Source organism: Gorilla gorilla, chromosome 5, assembly GCF_029281585.2.
Source record: "Gorilla gorilla gorilla isolate KB3781 chromosome 5, NHGRI_mGorGor1-v2.1_pri, whole genome shotgun sequence".
NCBI classification, from domain to species: Eukaryota; Metazoa; Chordata; class Mammalia; order Primates; family Hominidae; genus Gorilla; species Gorilla gorilla.
In genome coordinates, this window is record NC_073229.2 from 111,557,803 (window position 1) to 111,575,280 (window position 17,478).

At 38.5% G+C, this 17,478-nt stretch overlaps 1 protein-coding gene across 12 annotated transcripts in view; it reads left to right on the forward strand.

Annotated features, from left to right (window-relative positions):
* The first annotated feature begins 2,421 nt into the window (after positions 1–2,421).
* CFAP206 (cilia and flagella associated protein 206) overlaps positions 2,422–17,478 on the forward strand; it is a 56,953-nt gene continuing 41,896 nt past the window's right edge. For 3 of the 12 annotated variants that reach the window (XM_031012408.2, XM_055391157.1, XM_063707764.1), the window contains exons 1-7: positions 2,422–2,718; positions 4,345–4,457; positions 5,095–5,178; positions 8,322–8,412; positions 10,195–10,383; positions 11,179–11,337; positions 12,720–12,928. In XM_031012408.2, coding sequence (XP_030868268.2) covers positions 2,481–2,718; positions 4,345–4,457; positions 5,095–5,178; positions 8,322–8,412; positions 10,195–10,383; positions 11,179–11,337; positions 12,720–12,928 — 1,083 coding nt within the window. In that variant the 5' untranslated portion in view covers positions 2,422–2,480. Of the gene's footprint in view, positions 2,719–3,145; positions 3,277–3,401; positions 3,512–4,344; positions 4,458–5,094; positions 5,179–8,321; positions 8,413–10,194; positions 10,384–11,178; positions 11,338–12,719; positions 12,929–17,478 lie in introns of those variants that run through there. The other 9 variants (XM_055391156.1, XM_063707762.1, XM_063707765.1 and 6 more) reach the window with 6 other exon arrangements.

The window sequence follows — 17,478 nt, forward strand, 5'->3', positions numbered from 1 at the left end:
TATTGTCATAGTTGATGTTGTCAATAATAACCATGATAAAGGTCATAAAATACTAGTATCTAAAATTTATGAATCCTTTTATCTATGTCAGATGCTGGCTAAGTGCTTCATGACGGCTATCTCATTTTACTCTCACAACTCCACGAGATAGATACCATTGTTTTGTTTTATAAATGAGAAATTTAGATCACTGAAAGGTTTATAAATGAACTCTTTCCACACTTATACTGTATAATAAGCCACGCAAAAACTCAGCGGTTTAAAACAATACTCATTCATTATCACACATCTACAGGTTGACTGGAGTTTGGCTGATTTAGGCTGGGCCCCAGTTGGGCCTCTCTGCATCTTACTAAAAGATCGGTTCAGGCAATTCTGTGCCATATGCATGTCATTCTGGGACCAAAGAGCTTGCTTTGTATGTACTTCTCATGGCAATGATACAGGCACAAGAGAGAAAGCAGAAATATGGGGTCTCTTTAAGATCTTGGATCTGATTTGGCACACCGTTGCTTCACCACAACCCATTGGCCAAAGCAAGTCACATGGCTAAATTCAAAATCAAGGATTGGGGAAGTATACTCCACCAAAGTCCATGGCAAAGGTGTGGATGCTAAGAGGCATGAAGGATTAGGGAGAATAATTCAATGTAGCACAAAACGCTAAATAATACTTCCAAAGTCATACCCCTTGTAGCAGGCAGGGATTCAGTTTGGCTGAATGTAGCAAAAAACCCAAATAATAGTAGCTTAATAAAATAGGGGTTTATCTTCTCTCATGCAAAGTCTGGAGATAGCCAGTCAAGAAGCTGATAGGGCTGTTCCATGACGTTACCAGGAACTCAGGTTCCTTTTTCATTTTTGTTCCACCATCCTTAAGATGTGACCCTCATGTTTATGTTCACAGCAAGGCTGCTGGAGCTTCAGCCAGCATATTCTTATTTCAAGCAGAAAGAAAAGGAAAGGCAATAGACATAAAATGGAAGTGCTTTCCCTGACACCTCATCCAGTGATTACACTTACATCTCATTGGCTAGACCATGTCACAGGCCACTCTCACTGAGAAAGAGGTTGAGAGATTTTTTTTTTTTAAAAGAGAACACTGTCATTCCCAACACAGGGTTAAATTAGTAACAGAAAGAGAAGAAAACATTGACATTAAGTAGGAATTAACAGTATCAAACATACTCAGGGAGTATTTGTGCCAGGATTTGCCCATTAGTTTAAAACTATACTTAATATGATGGTATTATTCTTACCATCTTAAAAGATATTTAATATTCTAATATATGATATATGCTCATGGAAGACATTTTGGTAGCTATCTTAAAGTAAAAAGAAGACAAATCAGCCATAAGCCATTACAAAGTTACAACCACTGTTAAAATTTTGCTATCTCACCTTCCTTTGGTTGCTTTACCTTGTATACTTACAGTATATTTGTATATCTAAATTGGGTTCATTCTCTACAAAATAGCCAGTCTCATCTCCCTTGTATTTTTAAATTTTGTTTTATAGATCATAAGACAATATATACTCATTATGGAAAAATCTAGAAAAAACAGAAAAGTATAAAGAAATAAAAGTAATTTACCTATAATTCCATCCTTAGATCTAATTGCTTGCTGTGATTTTGAAAAACTGACGTACACTTTTTGTGCATTATATGTATGTCAATATAGTTTAAGTCATATTATATAAAAATTTCGCATTTGGCTTTTAACAAATATAAGACAAACACAAGGTTTTTGTTAACATAATTTTAAATACCTGCCTGATATTTTACTTAAATAACGTGTTTAGATTTCTAAGGCTGTGCTATTATAAATCTTGTTACTCTGAACATCTATTTTTACACAACCTTCTTCCACATTCCGGGAACATTTTCTAGAAGGCGGAAATAAAATTGTGTTATATTATGATGTGTATTCTTGAGTTTTTGTGTTGATTCATTTCCTAGTAATCAGGGAATGTCCTTAAGCAAAGCATATTCTGCATATTTGTTTGCAGTTTGAGAAAAATTACTGTTTAAAAATAAAACCTTGTTGTTTGATGCTCTCCTTCTAATGAGTATTTAATCCTTTTTCACACTTTCACGTCTGTAGGTGGGCCTAACGATACTATCGTTAAGGGATAAAACCTCATTATTTTGACTCGGACACTAATGTGTTCTTATCATGTGCTTCTTGAATGAGCAGTTTTCTCTTCGGGCATCTTGGAGCGTTCTGTTACAGACTTCCTTTGAACAACCGGACATGAAATAAAACCTCGATACTTTTTACTTTTGTTTTTTAAAACTAGATACTTTTACAAGAACTCTATTTGCCCAGGATACAGCCCTTCCGTTTTCCCAGCCTCTCCAACTGGCTCCTCCCTCTCCCCCACCCCGCTTTCAAAGCCGCCTCATCATTCCCACGCTAGCAAGTTAATATCCTTATTTACAAGAACTTGTGTTTCACAGTCTTAACCACGGAGGTTAAGATGTCTCTGCCTGAAATTCCTTTGTTTTTAAAGTTTTTCCAGCCCATCTTTTGGGGGAAAGACCCTCAAAGTGGGACCCCGCCCCACCCCCACCTGGCCCCGCCCCCTCTGGTCCAGAGCCTTCCATCTCCATGGTTACGCGGCGGTGGCTGCGAACGCCCAACTGCCCCGACTGTCACGGTGAGGGCCCCAGGACAGAGGCAGACAGACACGGCTCCTGCTGTCGATTCCGATCCAGGTCAGCCTACTCGGGGCTCCGCGCCCTTGACGCGGAGGCGTACCCCGCCAGGCGGCGAGCTTGGGGCGGCTGGCGGAGCTCGGGCGGCTGGAGGACCGCGTCCTGCCTCGTCGAGACTTAGCTCTCAGTCTCGATCCTTTAGGCTGCGCCGCCGCAGAGCTGGAACAGCGGTCCATTCCTGCCGGAGGCGCCACCCCAGGGCTGCAGGGCTGCCCTCTAGCCTTTGCGCGGGTGCCTGAGGCCTCCCACTTCTGTTCCGCTCCACTGGCTACCCCAGAAGCCGGACCTCGGGAGACTTAGTAATTGGAGGGTGGGTGCGGGGAAGGTGCTGAGCCGCGTCCCTAGCGACCCGGCAGCGGCGCGCATGCGCACACAGATCCGGAACGCGACGGACTCTCCCACTGACTGGCACTTGCGCATGCGCTGCCTGTGATCTTGGAGTACTGATTCTAAGCTGTTTTAAGCGATTCCCTTAAGCCGCGCACTGTTGTAACCACTAAAAACATAGGACTAATTTAGTCCTCACACCTCTGGAAAGAAGTGAAGCAAGTGCCCAAGGTCTCACAGCTGGACAGTGGTCGGGTCACCATGGAATCCAGGCAATCTGGTTTCACTGGACAAAATGCCTAGTGCTTCGTACTCATCCATTGGAAAGCTAATAATGCTGAAGAGTTGGCTTTATCTACCTGATATTGCCTTTGTTATACTCTACATGCCAACTTCCATTGTGCTTAGTTACTAATATTCAGGAAAATCAGAAAACTCGATCAAAACCTACCACTTTTTCCTTATAGTAAATGCTTTTATGTTTTTTATCGAGAGTCTGAACTCTTATTTTAGATGTGCGGAAAAGATCATTTTAATGAGCTGAGCAAGAATTGTTTTCCAAGATTCTAGTACAGTTACGAAGGGTCATTTAATGAATGTGGTGGAATGAGCATTTCCCCTTTTAAAGCTGTACTCTTGGGTTTCTCATTAATTTTACCTACCTCCCCTACAAATACTGCTTAGCCTTTTTTTTTTTTTTTTTCTGAGACACAGTTTCGCTCTTGTTGCCCAGGCTGGAATGCAATGGCACCGCAACCTCCGCCTCCCGGGTTCAAACGATTCTCCTGCCTCAGCCTCCCAAGTAGCTGGGATTACAGGCGTGTGCCATCACTCCCGGCTAATTTTGTATTTTTAGTAGAGACGGGGTTTCTCTGAGTTGGTCAGGCTGGTCTCGAACTCCCGACCTCAGGTGATCTGCCTGCCTTGGCCTCCCAAAGTGCTGGGATTACAGGCGTGAGCCATTGCGCCCAGCCTGCTTAGCCTTTTTTTTTTTTTAAATTAAGAATATCATGATAGGAATATATGTTTAGTGACCATAATTTAAATAATTGAAAATGTTATTTATCAAATGTTTCAATTATTTGAAATCCCAATCGTTGTCTGTCTTCAATAAAGTCCTTCATTTTTAAAAATAATGAAAAACAGGAGAGGCCTAGATGCTAATAAAAATGGTAATAAGCTAATAGATGATATTATGACTCTTTACAAATACAATATTGCAGAAATCAAAAGAGGAAAAAAATAAATTTGCATAAAACCACGTTTTTTTTAAAAAAAAAAAATTGTTGTTTTATTTAGCCAGAATGCCTCCAACTCAGGCTGAAAGTGTTATAAGGAGTATTATACGAGAAATAGGACAAGAATGTGCAGCCCATGGAGAGATTGTTTCTGAAACTCTGATTGCTTTCATGGTAAGAAGAAATATTTTTGTGATTACTATTTTATTAAGAGGTTTTTTAAGATGTGGTGTCCATTTTCCCCTGTAAATTCTGTGAGGCTTTCATAAATGTTTTTCAGTTGAAACATAACGAGATAATTGGACAAGTTAGTGAAAACATTTTTAAAAAGTTTATAGAGCATGTGAGTTCTAGATTTATAGAGACATTTAGAAGACCTTGATGAGTTTTGGAAACATCAATAATCTTCTCCTGTGTGGGAATTTTTTGACGTGTATTTTTGTTTGCCGTTGTTAAAAATTACTCATTGCTGTGGTTTCTCTGTTCTTGCTTTTGGTTAACAATACACAATAAAAATACAATAAAATATACCATAGTTTCCCAATTGAAAACCTAGCCATTGCTTTCAACTTATTTCCCCATATAACTTTTCTAGCACCATATTCAAGTTTGATGTTTGTTGCTTCCTTTCTTCAACCTCTAACAAGGGTATTGATGAGTTCAGTAATAAGAAGGATAGTTGGAAAACCAACCCCAACGTAATCAAGAGGTAGTTGTTTAAAAAATGGAAACATATTAAGCTAATAATATGAAATAAAGTTGCTTAATGGATTCTTTCCTAGTTAATGGACTCGTTCCTACTTTTTTCTAGGTGAAAGCTGTTGTCCTGGATCCAAGTAATGGCTTTAACATGGATAGAACCCTCATGAAAAGTGATGTGCAGAATCTTGTTAAGGTGATTACCCAACAGTCCTCAAATTTGCAATTACTTATTCTCAGTTGTAAATACAATATTTGTATTAGTCATTATTGCCTTCAGCTGCATGAAACAAAAGCCCACAAAATAGTAGTATACGCAAGGTATTTTTCTCATAACACAAAATCTGGAGAGACATAGACCATTCTTCCTGGCTTCCTGGGGCACACCATCCTTGCAATATGGTCATCTGGTGGTCAAAAGATAGCTACCCTGCCTCTAGGCAGAAAGAAGGGGGAAAGACAAAGGGCAAAATATGTGTGCCAATTGGGTCTATCACCTTCTATCCAGAAAATAATAATTTTCCCAGAATCCCTCCCATCTACTTAACATTTATTGACCAGAATGATATTGTAAGTGACCCAGGGACATTCACTTCTTTTTTCTTTCTTAGATGAATAAATCCTTGCCCCAATCCAAATTGAGGCTCTGTTAGTAAGGAAGGAAGGGCAGGGAAATTGGGCAGGTAGCAGCATCTGCTACAGTATTTTAGTGAAACCTTGTTACTAATGTCTTACATTGCAAACATTAACTAGTTTGTCATATACTGTGAAGTTAAATAGAACTAAATTAATTTGCATTTCTCTAATGCTGAGTGATGTTGAGCATTTTTTTCATGCTTTTTGGCCATTTGTATGTCTTCTTTTGAAAAATGTCTATTCATGGCCTTTGCCCACTTTATAATGGGGTTATTTGTTGTTGTCGAGTTGTTTGAGTTCCTCATAGATCCTGAATATTAGTCCTTTGTCAGATGCATAGTTTGTACATATTTTCTCCCATTCTGCAGGCTGTCTTTTCACTGTTGATTATTCATTTTGATGTGTAGAAGCTTTTTAGTTTATTTAAATCCAATTTGTCTGTTTTTGTTGCATTTACTTTTAAGTCATGAATTCTTTGCGTAGGCCAATGCCCAGCCCTAGGTTTTTTTCTGTTATTTTTATAGTTTCAGGTCTTACATTTAAGTCTTTAATCAATCTTGAGTTGTTAATTTTTGTATATGGTGAGACATTGGGATGGGTTTCATTCTTCTGCATATGGTAATCCAATTTTCCCAGCACCATTTATTGAATAGGATGTCATTTCTCCAGTGTATGTTTCTGTTGACTTTGTCAAAGATCACCTGACTGCAGGTATGTGGCTTTGTGTCTGGATTTTCTATTCTGACAATGACATACAATCTTACACCAGTTAGAATATCTTTAAAAAGTAAAAACATAACAGATATTGGTGAGGATGCAGAGAAAAGATGGTATAAAGCTTGTTCTTAGCAATAGGGGAAGTGATTGTGGCAGTCAGAAATTTTATTGGAAAGCTGTGGGAGAGAATCAAGGAGGGGCAGAAAATAAGTTGTTCTCCTTGTCATGACCCAAGAAGAGTTTTCCATTCCCCCCAATTCCCCAACTCAACTAAGTTGGAAAGAATCAAGCCAATATACTTTTAGTATGTCAGGTACATAAACTAACAACATATGTTATATTCAAGTGACAATTTTTTTCTCAACTAAAAATCATGTGGATGAGCTATTTTTTTAAGTGTGCATTTTAGAACAGTACTTCTCTATGTGGAGGGATCCAGGTGCACAGGCTTCTGCAAAGACACAGTGTCCAATCCTCAGTCTTGCATTCTCCCCTCCCTCCTCCCAGGAAAGCAGGGCTGGTGCTCAGGGAGATGGGTTGAGAGTGATGCTGCCAAGTGCCTGCCAGCTGCAGTATATTTAGCCTACAGAGTGAGCAGTGAAGGAAGTGGGGCAGGGAGGTGACGAGTAGAGATGAGAGAAGGAAAGAAAAACTGAGGTTGATATTCAATATAAAGAGGCAAGGCAGAGAAGGGGAATGAGCCATCTATGTGGGGGCTCATAGGAGAAAACAGACCAGGAGAAGAAATATCAAGGGTAGAACCAGAGAAATTTTGTGAAGAGAGGGGGGTGGTTGCAGCAGCTTTTTAATTTTAATTTAATTTAATTTAATTTAATTCTATTTTATTTTTTGAGACAGAGTCTCGCTCTGTCCCCCAAGCTGGAGTGCGGTGGCATGATCTTGGCTCATTGCCATGTCCACCTCCCGGGTTCTCAAGCGATTCTCCTGTCTCAGCCTCCTGAGTAGCTGGGACTACAGGTGTGCGCTACCATGCCTGGCTAATTGTTGTATTTTTAGTAGAGATGGGTTTCACCATGTTGACCAGGCTGGTCTTGAACTCCTGACTTCAGGTGATCTGCCCACCTCTGCCTCCCAAAATGCTGGGATTACGGGTGTGAGCCACTGCACCAGCTGCAGCAGCTTTTTATAAAATAAAATGAGGAGTGTTGTTCAAGGCACAAATAAATAGTAATGAGGAACTCTAGAAGAGTTTTAGACTGGAATATAAGCTTTGTGGAACATTTACCCACATTTAGACTGCTCAAACTAACCAAAACATCAGGTTTCTTGCCTTCAACTAGACTACTAGCCACCTGGGCATGATGATTATTGGTTAACTCAAGGGAAATAACTTATTACTTAACAAATGTTATTGGTAGTAAAGATATGGAATCAACCTAAGTGTCCATCAACAGATGATTGGATAAAGAAAATGTATACACACATACACACAATGGAGTTCTATTGAGCCATAAAAAATAATGAAATCATGTCTTGTGGCAACATGGATGGAACTGGAGGCTACTATCTTAAGTGAAATAACTCAGAAAGTAAAATACCACATGTTCTCACTTATAAGTGGGAGCTCAATAATATGTACCCAGGGACATAGAGAGTGGAACAGTAGACACTGAAGACTTGGGAGGGTGAGAGGGGAGCGAGGGATGAGAAATCACTTAATGGGTACAATGTCCACTATTCAGGTGTTAGCTACCCTAAAAGCCCAGGCTTCACCACTACACGCAATATATCCATGTAACAAAATGACACTTGTACCCCCTAAATCTATAAAAATAAAAAAAAAGTTATTGGTTAAATAAACTATAAAGCCTGAAGTCCTCAAGGAGAAAAAAAAAAAAAAGGGGTTACTGGTGAATCAATATCAGGAACCACTGCTTTTCCCTTTATTTTTGAAAATAACTTTAGGAAATACTTGACTGTCTCAAAAACTATAACTAGAAGTATTCATGGGACATTCTTTTCTAGCTTTGTATGACTCGGCTATTGGATACTAAAAATCCATCCCTGGACACTGTTAAGATGCAAGTCTACTTCGATATGAATTATACGAATCGAGGTAATGTATACTACCTATTTTTATACTTAAAAAATTTCATACTGTATTTCAGCTAAGAAGGGCTTCATTTGGTTGACAATGAATTTAATTGTTTAATCAATTTAACAATTTAATTTTTGGCAATCAACTTTGAGGAATACAACAATGTTAGAAATGCTAAATGAAAAAAAACCATTGGCCTTTGTGAGTGTTAAAAGTGAATTCCAATTATTATGCTCATAAGTATTGTTTCCAGTGGCACTAATACATAATAATTAGGAATTCAGCCCATTGAAGTTAAAAGTTTTTAATTTGTAGATTTTCTTGTTCCTGGTTTATGTTATTATCTCATTATAATTACCTAAATTATGTAACTATTCAAAAATGAACGATGGGGAGTTTAAGTTTAGAAAACGTTTCAATATGTAAATTTTTTTTTGAGACAGAGTCTTGCTCTGTCACCCAGGCAGGAGTGCAGTGGCACGATCCACAGATCACTGCAACCTCTGACTCCCATGTTGAAGCAATTCTCCCACCTCAGCCACCCGAGTAGCTGGGACTATAAGGTGTGTGCCACCATGCCCAGCTAATTTTTGTATTCTTAGTAGAGACGGGATTTCGCCATGTTGCCCAGGCTGCTGTCGAAATCCAGGCCTCAAGCGATCTGTCTACGCCTTAGACTCCCAAAGTGCTGGGATTATCAGTGTGAGCCACCATGCCTGGCTCATTATGTAAATAATTTAATGCATACATCAAAGACAAGTTGGAAACAAAAGAAAAAGGAAAATGTAATTCTCTATGGACTGCCTCTGCACCTGCTATATAAAACAAGTCTGTTTCTCTATGGACTACCTCTACCTCTACTGTATAGTACAATCATTATTAACGATTTGGTGATTTTTCTCTTTGTTAGTTTCAGTTATGCTACCTATGTAAAAGTATATATCTTGCGTTTTTGCTTAATAGTGAAATTTTAAAGCAAGAAATAGTCATATAATTGATAAAATTTAACCTATAGATTTTTAAATTTGTTATTTAAACATATTTTTAATTTTCAAAAAGTTCTCAGTTGGTTTTGTGGCAAGAGTATAGGTATAAACTGTGCGTGGTGGATATGTTAATTATTGACCTTGTAATAGTAATATGGGTTGTCTTATAGAGTCATTGCAGAATTGCACTTGCAACAACTCAGGGAACATAGTGTCCTGCCAAAGTGAAGCCTATCCCTCAGCATATCACAGGAGGAATGAGGAGGGATACAGTTCTCGATGCAACATCATATTATCAACAAAGCTTTTCAGAGGAAATTTATCTAGAACTGAAATAAAAATACACGTAACCGAAAGGAACATATATACTACATATATATTTCTGCTACTATATATGCTTATGTGTAGTATACTACATGTGCTTACATATAGCATAAATATATAATATGTATATATTTATTTTTTCATATAGTATTAAAATTAAAATATATAATATATATGTTGTAGAAATGGTCTTCTTTATTTTCTGCTTACTTGGGAGGTTTTAGCCTTTTCTGATATCTCCTGTTTAGTTTGGCTGTTTAAAGTCTTAGGTGTTTTGACAAAGTATTCCATTTAAGTCACTGTAATAAATTTTCCCTCCTGGATTTTTGTCTTGAGGCTACATGCTGGCCACTGTTCATTATTACAGCTTAAGAAATTACTTGTTTTCCTGAAGTAGAATTGCCATATCCAATCCAGTTTTTCTCTAGTTCTTATGTAAGAAGAATTCTAAAAATTAAATATATAGAACATTGTTATTTGGCAATTTTAGTGGAATTTCTCGAAGAACATCATCGGGTCCTAGAGTCTAGATTAGGCTCTGTTACCCGAGAAATTACAGATAACAGAGCATGTGCTAAAGAAGAATTGGAAAGCCTCTACCGAAAGATTATCAGCTATGTGTTACTCCGCTCTGGACTTGGATCCCCTACAGACATCAAGACTGTCAGAGAGGTAACAGGTAAAAAGTATAACCAATTTCCATTTCATAAGTGAAAATATATGGTCATTGTATTTTATAAAATATGTTAAATTAGAAGTGTTAAAGATTGAAGTTCCCTTTTTATCTGAAAAAAAAAAATCAGCACAAATGAGTTAAAATGTACCCAGTCTCCTTTTACACTGTGTATCCGTTCTAAAACTCAAGTAGCACCTCTAGAAAGTGAAATATTGCTAATTTTCCTAGAGCTGTACATATCTAGGCACCTATTACACCTCATTAGAGAAACATTGATAGTAGGATTGAGGGTACCAGGCTGACTGAGTAAATGGAAAAGCTGAAAAGGGATATTTCATATTGATGAAAGAAATTGAGTCTGTCATTTAAAATGGGTGATGGAAAGGGGCACCATTTTATCCTTAGGAAATCTTTGCCCTCTTTCATCCTTTAAAATGAGGAATAGGAAAAATGTCTAGCTCTCCTATGGCTTTCTTTCTTCCATAATTATTTTAAAGCATCCATTTTTTGGCTCAGATCCCTAATTAGAAAGCTTGTTTTCATGCCCATTGCCAAAAAGTTACTGCTGGATGCTTAATTATTAAAAATGGACATGAGGCAATGGCATAACTCTCAGTAATCCAGCTTTGATGTGTGATAAATTTTATTGTGTATTCTATAATCAGGTATCAGTAATTTAAAGAGTCATATAAGTAACTCAGACCCTTAACTTGCTGCTAAAGAAAAACCTTATTTAACGTCTGATATCTTTATTCTATCATTTTGTTTTCCTTTTTTTTTTTTTCTGGTTTATTTTAGCTGCTCTACAGAGTGTTTTTCCTCAGGCAGAGCTTGGGACATTTCTAACTCTTTCTAAGAAGGACAAAGAACGCCAGTTGAAAGAACTCACCATGATTGTTACTGGAATTCGTTTATTTAACAGAGACTGTGGAAAAGGAGGAGAAGGCATTGATGATTGTAGGTATATCATTAGGTTAATTCTAAAGGTTATGTATGTTTAAAATTTAACTTGCACAGTGAGGAAAATAATAAACAACACACCACTGGCATTCTTAAATTTAAGATTTGCATTTTTTACTGTTTCCTTAAGAATAACTACTGTTTATAATGTGTAGTGATTTTTACTTTTGCTGGGGCAAGACTTTACATTTTATGTACCATGAAGCTAGTAGGAGAAAGTGAATCAGTGAAAGCAATGAAGGGTCCTGCTCAAAGCTAACCTCCCAGTTCAGCGGGGCTTTGTGTTCATTACTGCAAGTCCGTAACCAAAAGGGAGTACAATTTAGTTATTTAAAAAATAAAAATCTTCCTGAAAACAGTTCCTGGTGCAGTTAATGGAATGAAAAGATCCATGAGGAGATATTTCAAATCTCTAAATTCGGGGGCATTTACTTTGTGGTTATATACTTAATGCATTCTTTATAAGTTTGAAAGTACTTATGAAATATTTAATGAAGTACCTACCAGTAGAAGTAACTTCCTTATGAAATTTGGTACTCCTGTAGGCCCACTGATAAGGTGTTAGTGTCTTTCACCAAATCACTAACCTAGTATAAAAGGGTAATTTTTTCTATTTTAAAAACTGTTCTAAAAAGTCAAATATCCATTTTCATAAATGACCCTCCCTTGCTAGACTATTCTGTCATTTTTCACCATCCAGATGAGTTTCTTAACAAACGTTCCTTTTTTTTTTTTTAATAACTAGAAAAGAAGATATACAAAAGGAAGGGTCAGTGGCTTTTCTGGAAGCACATGGTTAACAACACATAATACCAAACTCTGCCTATTCTCTAAACTCTTCTATATTTAGTGACAAAAGCTGACCTACTATAACTGGGTTATCATTCTGATAATATCTTTTGTTTGAACTTGTTTTAGATTCTTTTTTTTTTTTATTTTTTGAGATGGAGTTTCGTTCTTGTTGCCCAGATTGAAGTGCAGTGGCGCGATCTCGGCTTACTGCAACCTCCGCCTCCCGGGTTCAAGTGATTCTCCTGTGCTGGGATTACAGGCATGCGCCACCACGCTCAGCTAATTTTTGTATTTTTAGTAGAGACGGGGTTTCACCATGTTGGCCAGGATGGTCTCAATCTCTTGACCTCGTGATCCGCCCGCCTCGGCCTCCCAAAGTGCTAGGATTACAGGTGTGAGCCACCGCTCCCAGCCTAGATTGTTTTCTTTATGTTGTGGGACCCATGAAACACATGCCTCATTATTACTAATTTGATTGGGGAAAAAAACCCTAACTTAATGTTTAAAATGTAACTACTTTCTAGGCTTCTTCTCCTTAATTGTTTTTAGTCTCCTTTATGGCTGCCTTTTTATACTCTTACAAACAGTGCCAGCTGTTCTCCATGTAGCAATCCCAGCCACCATGCAGCATATTGATTACCAGCTTGAGACTGCCCGGAGCCAGATATACCGCTACACAGCCATCCTTGAGAAGGCAGCCAACGACCCACTCATGAGGGCTGAACTTCAGCCATATATGTTAAAAGAAGCGCTATATAATATACGACAATATGAGGTCTTCCTTCAGATCATTTTGGTGAGTTAAGTTCATAAGATCTGACCTTTTCTGTATAATGCAATCTCTTTATATAAGGCCACATCTGGTAGAACCAGGTCACTAATTAAGGAGACAACCTCAGTAACTGCTCGGTTTATATTGCTTTGGTAGGGTTAGGAATCAAAATAGAAACAGAAAAGTTGGGTTTTGATTTTAATGAAAATATTTTGGTAGAAATTGAATTTGTATTTTTTCATTGGTACTTGATAATATGATTGTTAGCATGCTGTAGTTAAACAGTGGTGTATATGTAAGTAATACTATGTTTATTTTAGTTCAGAGCAAGTATGTAACATTGTTTGGCAGGTAGTTGCCTTTCAAATAATTTTTGTGTAATTATTTGTTCTCACTGTAACAACTGGTACAAAAGATTTTTTTAAAGGTTTTTTGTAGGCCAGGCAGAGTGGCTCATGTCTGTAATCCTAGCACCTTGGGAGGCAAAGGTGGGCAGATCGCTTGAGCCCAAGAGTTCAAAACCAGCCTGGCCAACATGGCAAAACCCCATCTCTACAAAAAGTACAAAACTTAGCTGGGCACAGTGACACGTGCCTGTATTCCCAGCTACTCAAGAGGCTGAGGTGGGATGATCACTTGAGCCCAGGAGGCAGAGGTTGCAGTGAGCAAAGATCACACCACTGCACTCTGGCATGGGTGACAGAGGGAGACCCTGACCCTGACTCAAAAAAACATTTGTTTTTTGTTTTGTTTTTTGTTTTTTTTAAAATATAGATTGGGGTCTTGCTATGTTGTCCAGGCTGGTCTTGAACATCTGGCCTCAAGCAATCCTCCTGCCTCAGCTTCCCAAAGTGCTGGGGTAACAGGCGTAAGCCACCATACCTAGCCAGATAAGATTTTTATATCTGGTGTTTTTAGATCTAATGAACAAGCCAAACAGTATCCCTAGAGAGATGAAAAATATGGTAAAGTGGTGGTTATAAACTTTTTAAAAAGTAGCGGTGCCCTTTCTGTCAGATAGAAACTTACTCAGAATCTCACAAATATAAAACAGATATCTACATAAAGGGACTGGAGGACCTTTTCACTAAGGGATATCCCCTTGACACTCTAGGGTTGTAAGAAACACAGTCTGTTAATTACTGCATGATGGCAGGTTATGTTCCCACTTGTCACTGTTTACTTTTACACAACCTCTGTTTTCCAGTAACTGTGAGACTCTCGGTTAGTGGAACTGTCTTTTGTATGAGTGAATGCTAATTTCTTGAGGGATAGAATAGGATGTATTCTGACCACCTCTTCTTTTTAACTTGCATTGTAATGACTTGGTACTTCTATTGGATGCACTTGGTCTGTCCTCTCTCCTTACCTAGCTGTCCTGATGACATGACTTCATTCAAACTAGGGGTTGTCCTCACAACTAGCCTATCTAATTGTCTTCAGGAGGAAGGATCCTAGCTGGGAGGCTGAGGTTAGAGAATTGCTTGAGGCCAGGAATTCAAGACCAGCCTGGGCAACATTACAAGACCCTGTCTCTACAAAAAATAAAATTAGCCAAGCATGGTGGTACTAACCTGTAATCCCAGCTACTTGGGAGGCTAAGGTAGGAGAATTGCTTGAGCCCAGGAGCTTGAGGATACAGTAAGCTTTGGCTATGCCACTGCACTCCAGCTTGGGTAGCCAAGGAAGACCCCATCTCTAAAAAGAATAAATAAATAAATAATAATAAAAACCAAGTCACTCTCTTGGGGTGGATATTTCCCTTTACATTACCTTGTGGCTATCAGCCTTATGTTAACTAGTCAGCTACTAAGGGGATTTTGTAATCAATTTATTTTGAAATGCATGTGAGTCCACAGGAGTAGAACTTCACATTCACATTTGTCACCTGTATTCAGAGGTGATATTATAAGAAAGAACCTTGAGAAATTGTCACACAACTGTAAGGATGTTGCAGAAGATGTCATTCATTATATAGAATCTTCTCATAGCTTTCAATCATGAATCCACCAACTAAGTCTTAAATTCTCATTGGTGTTCTACTTCTCACAGCTGGAGAGGACAGTGAGTAAAATGTAGAAATGATGAGTGTGGGCTTTGCAACCAGACTGCATGAATTCTAATCATGACTTTGCCACTTACTAAATCTGTGTCCGTAAGGAAGCTGCTTAACTTCCCTGTGCCTTGGTTTCCGTATCTGTAAAATGGGGTTATTCATAGTCTTCACCATGTAAATAAGGCAGCATAGTGCCTGGTGCAATGGCTCAATAAAGTGATGATGATGTTGTTTATGATTATCATCATCATCATTGTTAGGGCCTTAGCTGAACAGCTGTGATTTCATTTGTCTAGTGGAACAAGCTGAAGAGCTTTTATTTTTCCATACAGTATCTCATTTCCAAGCTCCTTGCTGCTCACGTTGTTGAGAAAGTTAATTTTCTTATCCAAGCACTCTTTGTGGCTGTTTTGTACTGACTTTAATCAGGATCAGGATGAGTTTTCTTAACTTTCTGATTCTCTGCTCAAACAGTCTTTTTTTGTTTTGTTTTGTTTTGTTTTTAAACTATTCAGTCCTTCCCCATCAGTCTTAGTGACAATTAAGGTTGATTATTATGAAATGGATATTGGTTTAATCAGTATTATCTCTAGATTATAAACTGTATCAATTTAAAATTAGCCAAGATTTTTCCTATATTAAAATCTATGAATATTCGTTTTAAAGTCACATTATTTGAACTAATTAAAAATTTTAAAGTAGCAATTTTGATTTTTAAAAATTCTCTCATCAAAGTTTCAGTTTATGTGAACATTTTAAAAATCCAATATAGGCCGAGCGTGGTGGTTCACGCCTATAATCCCAGCACTTTGGGAGGCTGAGGCAGGCAGATCACCTGAGGTCAGAAGTTCGAGACCAGCCTGGCCAACACGGTGAAACCCCGTCTCTACTAAAAATACAAAAATTAGCCGGGCATAGTGGTGGGTGCCTGTAATCCCAGCTATTCAGGAGACTGAGGCAGGAGAATCGCTTGAACCCAGGAGACAGAGGTTGCAGTGAGCCGAGATCGTGCCACTGCATTCCAGCCTGGGTGACAGAGTGAGACACTGTCTCAAAAAAAAAAAAAATCCAATATATAGCCTGGGTAAGATAGTGAATTATTTTGTTTTAATCAGGCCTTTATCTTCTGCAGTGAACACATTGAAATATTCTAGAAAAGAAAAGGGAGTGATGATCGTAGTTTTGTTGACTCTTAACTGAGAGAATAAAATTCCATCTTCCATGGGCGTTTAAAGTGCAAGGCAGACACCAAAGAGGGAAAGCTGCATGTTATTGTGCAAGTAAGAGTTGCGTTTGACAGCACATTTGTTAAAACCTGTAAGTCAAGATTTTTGTAGAGTTATTTCCCCCCAAGCTATTTTTGCAGGGCCCATTCACAGACACACAACACAGGGCTTCTTGATTTTTCTTGATAAGGCAAGTAAAAAAATCAGTTAGGTGGAATTTGTGCTTGTTTTATTATATTTTATTTCTGTTGTAATAAGAACATTAAACATCAGAGATTCCATTCTAATTTCTGCTTCTATAAATTTGACTAGACTTGTTGAAAATTGTCCGTGGAAGAAAGTATGAGGAACTTATAAAAAGTGTTTAAAAGGTAGGGGGAAGGGGAAGAAGACAAAGAAACATGCTGGGATCACATGCTTTTGCCAAACATTTGAATGTTATGATAAAATTTTTTTAAGTGATAGCATTTTTAGAGGACTAATATTATAATTAAAAACTCTAGATGGGCCGGGCGTGGTGGCTCACGCCTGTAATCCCAGCACTTTGGGAGGCTGAGGCAGGCGGATCACCTGAGGTCAGGAGTTCAAGACCAGCCTGGCTAACATGGTGAAACCCCATTTCTACTAAAAGTACAAAAAATTAGCCAGGCATGGTGGTGTGAGCCTGTAATCCCAGCTACTCGGGAGGCTGAGGCAGGAGAATTGCTTGAATCCGGAAGGCAGATGTTGCAGTGAGCCGAGATCACATCATTGCACTCCAGCTTGGACAACGAGAGCGAAACTCCATCTCGGAAAAAAAAAAAAAAAAAAAAAAGGCCGGGTGCAGTGGCTCACGCCTGTAATCCCAGCACTTTGGGAGGCCGAGGCAGGTTGATCATGAGGTCAGGAGTTCAAGACCAGCCTGACCAAGATGGTGAAACCCCGTCTCTACTAAAATACAAAAAATTAGCCCGGTGCAGTGGCAGGCACCTGTAATCCCAGCTACTTGGGAGGCTGAGGCAGGAGAATCGCTTGAACGCGGAGGGTGGAGGCTGCAGTGAGCTGAGATTGCACCACTGCACTCTAGCCTGGGCCACAGAGTGAGACTCTGTCTCAAAAAAAAAAAAAAAAAAAAAAAACTCCAGATGATTGTGAATAAATTCTTTTTAGTAAAATGTAAGTAGAGTAATTTCTAGGACATTATTAGAAAAAAAGCAAGAAGCTCTGTGTGCCTACTCTGAATGGATCCTGCAAATACAGCTTGGGGGAGGGGTCTAGAGTATTTTCTTTTTTTCTTTTTCAGACAGGGTCTC